General features: G+C 47.6%; 1 protein-coding gene across 1 annotated transcript; it reads left to right on the top strand.

Moving 5' to 3' along the window:
- Positions 1-3,472: 3,472 nt before the first annotated feature.
- LACBIDRAFT_242355 (uncharacterized protein) lies at positions 3,473-4,443 on the top strand (the record flags this gene model as incomplete). Its single annotated transcript, XM_001891185.1, has 2 exons — positions 3,473-4,255; positions 4,309-4,443. 2 exons carry the CDS (start codon positions 3,473-3,475, stop codon positions 4,441-4,443), a joined length of 918 nt encoding a protein of 305 aa, XP_001891220.1.
- Positions 4,444-5,232: the final 789 nt, after the last annotated feature.

Here is a 5,232-nt window from a genome sequence, read left to right as displayed (position 1 = left end):
CTCAAGGTCTTACACATCTAAAATCCACAATACTGCTCCAAGAGCGAGACCATCGATGTCCCTTTTTCTGGATGTTCTAGAGCAGCTTCCAACCCTCACAGTACTTGACTTACACGATGCTCTTCCCCATGTTGCTGATGGCTTTTCAACTGTGTCATACCAACGCAACGTTAAACTGTGCTTGTTGACAAATTTAGATCTCGCGGGCTCTGCTTCCGACTGTTCTACTGCATTAAGGCATTTATCTGTGTCATCCAGTGCCGCCCTTAAGCTAGCTTGCCGAAGCACAGTGGTGTCTGGTGCTGAAATCTCCAGTATCCTGACTTTTATCAGTGGCTTATGGGGACCAACAGCTATCGGATCTAGTGCTGCAAAACCACATAAGTGTCCCATCCGCAGTCTTAGAATTCAGCGGTTTGATTCAGGGGATTCTGATTCAACGGGCTTACAAGCCTGGCCCACCGTGTTGTCGTTTCACACAAAGTTGTCTGAAGATCCGGATCCGCCGCCTTTCATAGATTTGTATTTCCAATGGTCTTCAGCGACCATTACGCCCGGAATTGGGGATAAGGTAATCGCAGAGACCTGTGCTGCTTTACCTTTGGGGCAGCTCGTTTCGTTGGATGCTTTAAGCCAAATGACAGAACAAACGTTGTTGAGGACATTTGGGAAGCTCGCACATCTCAGATCCATACGTGCATCAGGGCTGGCCATACGCACGCTTCTGTCAGCCATGATTGCTGAACCTAGTGCTACTGCTACTAGCACAAATGTGTCCACAAATTTATCGACGTGGAAACACTCACACAATCGGAGAGAGCTGCCCCTTGCAGTTTACTTTCCCTCCCTGGTCCATCTTGCAATTGAAAACACGAACTTTGATTCAGGTTACAACGGAAAATATGCCAAGCGGCAGGATTTGAAGGAATGCCTGAGGGAACGTTACGAGAGGAAGGCCGAAGTGCGCGAGCTGACGCTTTCTCGATGTTATGGCCTGACGACAGAGCTTGTTGACGAACTTAGAAAGGTCGTTGTGGATGTAATTTGGGATGAATGGGAGACAGATAACAGTGAAGATGATTATGAGGATGATTTTGATTTGGACGACGACTAGTACTTGTTCAGGGGCCCCATTCTGCTGCAACAAACAGCAATCACACAATTATGTCAGTATATTTCATCCAGTTTCTATAAATTTTACATGGATCTCTTCGCATGAAAGAGGAGAATGGAATGAGCTATAGAATGTCGTGAACGGACGTGATTTGCTTGTGTTATGGCTTGCACGGCGATTTCATAGCAAATGCGGCGGATTTTTAAACAACTAGCGCGGTGCTTCGCTCCGCTCAGCCCCTTGCAGCTTTTGATTAGTAATAAGAATGTAAACAGAGGCACAAGAAACCAACTTGAAGGCTTCAAGGTACTTATGTAGAAAAGCAGCATGGGCTGCGTTCCGCGGAAGTGTTGGGTGGTATAAAATAAAATGCCTGGCATTTGAATTTTTTTACTTTACATTTGTGCAAGCACTTGTCTCTCCTTATCAGCGGTCAGAGCCCTTTTCGAAGCAGCATAACCCATGCTTGCCACCTCTGAAATCCCTTGGTGGGCAGGGAATTGCACCCCGTTACCAAGCTCATAACCCATAAGTTCGCAATAATCCATAATCCATACTCCTCCTGGACAAAACCCCATAGATTTAGGACCCTTTTCCTGATATGTACACAAAGTCTGCCACAATACCCCTCCTCCCCAGGCTCGACCATTAAGCTAACACTGCTGAAGAGAAATGCATCAATAATGACTTGCACAGCATTGATTGATTGAAAGTTCGATGACTTTCATGAGTGCTTATTTTCCCCCCCAGCCCGTGCCATACATAACCCCTTAAAAACCATAGCCTGGACTGTCCACTGAGGGGTGACTGTATGTGTCTATGCTGTCTGTCGAACCGCAATTGCGTTGATGACTAACACACATGTGAACTTGACTGGTGTAAACAGAGGTACACAAAAAATCGGCTGTACTGATTTGAAGTCAAAAGAACTCCGATCACCCGAACAATTAAAGAGCCAACTTTGAATAGCTTGAGATCTGGGATTGTGAAATTTGTAGCACTGAACACCCTCCAGAAAGCGTTGTCCTGCTTGGAAAGCAGTCGAACACACTCGACTCAACACGGAGAATCAACAAATTCCATTGATGACAAAGAATTCACGTGAAAAAATCAATTGATGGTGATAGTTTTCGTGACGATCGGGTAAATAAGTGGGGCCCTACAACAACGACCGGCTTCGCTGAGGCAGAAGAGCGAGCACATCGTCGCGCAAAATAAATATCTGGCATGTTGCAAAAACGACGAGATCTGGACATATGCAACGCCTCTCTCAAGAGCTGCCTGGGGACGGAGCACAAACAGTAATGGAACACCGTGGGAAAAGCTCCAAAACCTAGCCTAATTATTCGTATATATATATATATAGATTGATGGCGCGTCGGAGTACTCCGGTTGCGATCAAATCCATCTGTATTATCCATATGCAAACCGAATGAACTGACTCTTATGCCCTGAAATTTGCAATGGCGACGAACGCCATCTATCCACTGCACCAAATATTCCAGTGACCAGTCCAAAAATTGGTTGAAAGCCGCCGTCACCACTACAACTTTTTTTCGGACTAGAGCTGCTTCGATTCCTCCCATTGGCAACCTCCCATAATTCTTCAGCTCAAGTAGCTTGCGAATAGCCGACCGACTCCGTGCCTAACTGCTTGACCAAAAACAGCTTCTCCGTCTAGACGTTGTTCGGAATGGTGTTCCGCCTGTCGAGAATATCGAAGAAGGCTTGATCTGCTGCTTTGAAGTTCAAAGATTTTTATCTGCGCACTCTTTGCTTTCGCTCCTGTGACTATTGGTCTATCCCCAACTCTCTAGGATGGTTGTTCCCCAACTCTCCAGGATGGTTGTTCCCCAAATTTTTAGGAGGGTTGTGTCGGTCGCGAACGGGAAATGAACAGCTCTGAATGATCTGTTCGGTGGGCGTCTCTGTTCGGCAGGCGTGGCAAATTGAAGATTCAAGTAGGTTAGTTACATAACCAACTCCAATGAACGAACACACACCACTCGACAACTTCAACGTGTCAGGATTCATCGTTGGTCCAAATCTTCCATTTGATAAAGTCGATGATCACCAAGTTTCCACCGGTATGTTGCCAGTTTCAAGTTCAATTAGATTTGAAGTCGTGATGTCTAGTACTCAGCCCAAGATACTCGACGAGCCTGCCAAGACGGCGCTGATGGTGCTCTACTCGGGGACCGTACTCAAGGCAAGCGCGGAGGGGATCAAGATGAGATGAACAAGGTTCAACAGCGTTATGGATCTGGCTTCAACAACTTCCAAGTCAACGCTCAGAATGTGAAACTCGAGCCCGTCGCACCTCTTCGGATGTCTGCCAACCGTTGGGACAGGAAGGCGATGCGGGTCGATCCTGATTCACCCGCATTCGTGGATCGCAAGGTCAAGGCTTTACTTAACAAGTTGACCATGCAGAAGTTCGATTCCATCTCTGATCAAGTTATCGCTTGGGCGAATAAATCGGAGAAAGAGAAGGACGGACGGACTCTCATTCAAGTCATTCGACTCGTCTTTGAGAAGGCTATTGATGAAGCTATTTGGTCGGAGATGTACGCCCGCCTTTGCAGGAAAATGATGGAACAAATCAGCTTCAAAGTCCAGGATGACGGTATCAAGGCCACAGACGGAAAGCCCATCACTGGTGGTCAACTCTTCCGAAAATACATGCTCAACAGATGTCAAGAAAATTTTGAGCGCGGTTGGGTAGCGAAGGAGGCAACCGCTGCTGCTGCTGCTGTCAAAGCTTCGAGGGATGAAGCTGCAAAGGCTGTCAGCCGGCAGAGCAAGGAGGGTGGGACTGAGAAAGTCGCGCCTTATTCTGATGAATACTACGCTGCACAGAAGGCCAAGCGACAAGGTCTCGGTCTGATCAAGTTCATTGGAGAACTCTTCAAACTACAAATGTTGACTGAGCGTATTATGCATGAATGTATCAAGAAACTGCTCGGAAACGTGGAGAACCCAGAGGAGGAAGAGATTGAAAGTTTGCGCACATTGCTGACCACTGTCGGCGCCAGTCTCGACACACCGAGGGCCCGGGCCTATATGGACGTTTATTTCTCTCGGATGAAGGAGCTTTCCAAGAGCCAGAATGTAAGCTCACGGGTGCAGCTCGTCTTGCAGGTCGGTACCAAATTTTCAACATTCTCTCAACCGCACTAATTCAAAATGTTCAGGATATCATTGAGTTGCGAGAACGGAAGTGGATTTCCCGTAACGGAGTTGCTGCACCAGCGACGATTGCTCAGATTCATGCAATGGTGAGTCGTGAGGAGCATAACATGTGCAAACTCTTATTTGGGTTCGAATAGGCTGAAGCGGCTCAAGATAAGGAGTCTTACAATCGACAAATCGGAATGTCTCGCGGTGGGAATCGGGGCGAGTTTACACTAGTGGGGCCTGACGGTTGGGCTGTCGCTGGTGGTGGCTCTGGTGCTCCTCGTCCCCTTCCCAAAGTTGGTGATCTTTCCAACTTTGGAAAGATTAGCAAGACACAGCCTATGACGTTTGGTCCTAGCAGTGTATTCGCTGGCAAGAAGGGTGCAGAAAGCAAACGGGAACTAATCCCTCGAACAAGCTCGAGTTCTAACATGTTCTCTATGCTCCGGAATACTGAAGCAGGGGTGGGCACCACAGCAAAAGGTGAAGTTTTACGCAGATCATTGGATGACAACATACTAAATACTTCAATAGCTGCACCCGAACCCCCACAGTGCAAACATCTCGTTCCGCAACCCCGTTCCAAGCCCGTTGAAGACGCTGAAGCTGCGCCATCCAATGTGGAGCCGGAGGTCAACCCTTTAGAGGATGAGGCTTCGCCAGAGATGAGTGATGAGGATGCCAAAAAAAAGATAGCCGAGGATTTGACGGAATTTTTTGGCATCCGAAACTTGGACGAAGCCGAAGTTTACTTTTCCGCGCTCCCTAGCCAACATCATCATGATCTGGTGGATAAACTCGTCTCAACCGCAGTCGAATCTAATAAAGCCGACGCTCAACTTGTGGCCGATTTCTTCAGCCGTGTTGCTGCCAAGGAGCTGTGCTCTCCTGCGGCATTGGAGGAGGGTTTTTCTCGCATCGCCGAGATCATCGACGACATT

This window comes from Laccaria bicolor, genomic scaffold, assembly GCF_000143565.1.
Source record: "Laccaria bicolor S238N-H82 LACBIscaffold_440 genomic scaffold, whole genome shotgun sequence".
NCBI lineage: Eukaryota > Fungi > Basidiomycota > Agaricomycetes > Agaricales > Hydnangiaceae > Laccaria > Laccaria bicolor.
This window is presented reverse-complemented; position numbering and strand designations above follow the sequence as displayed.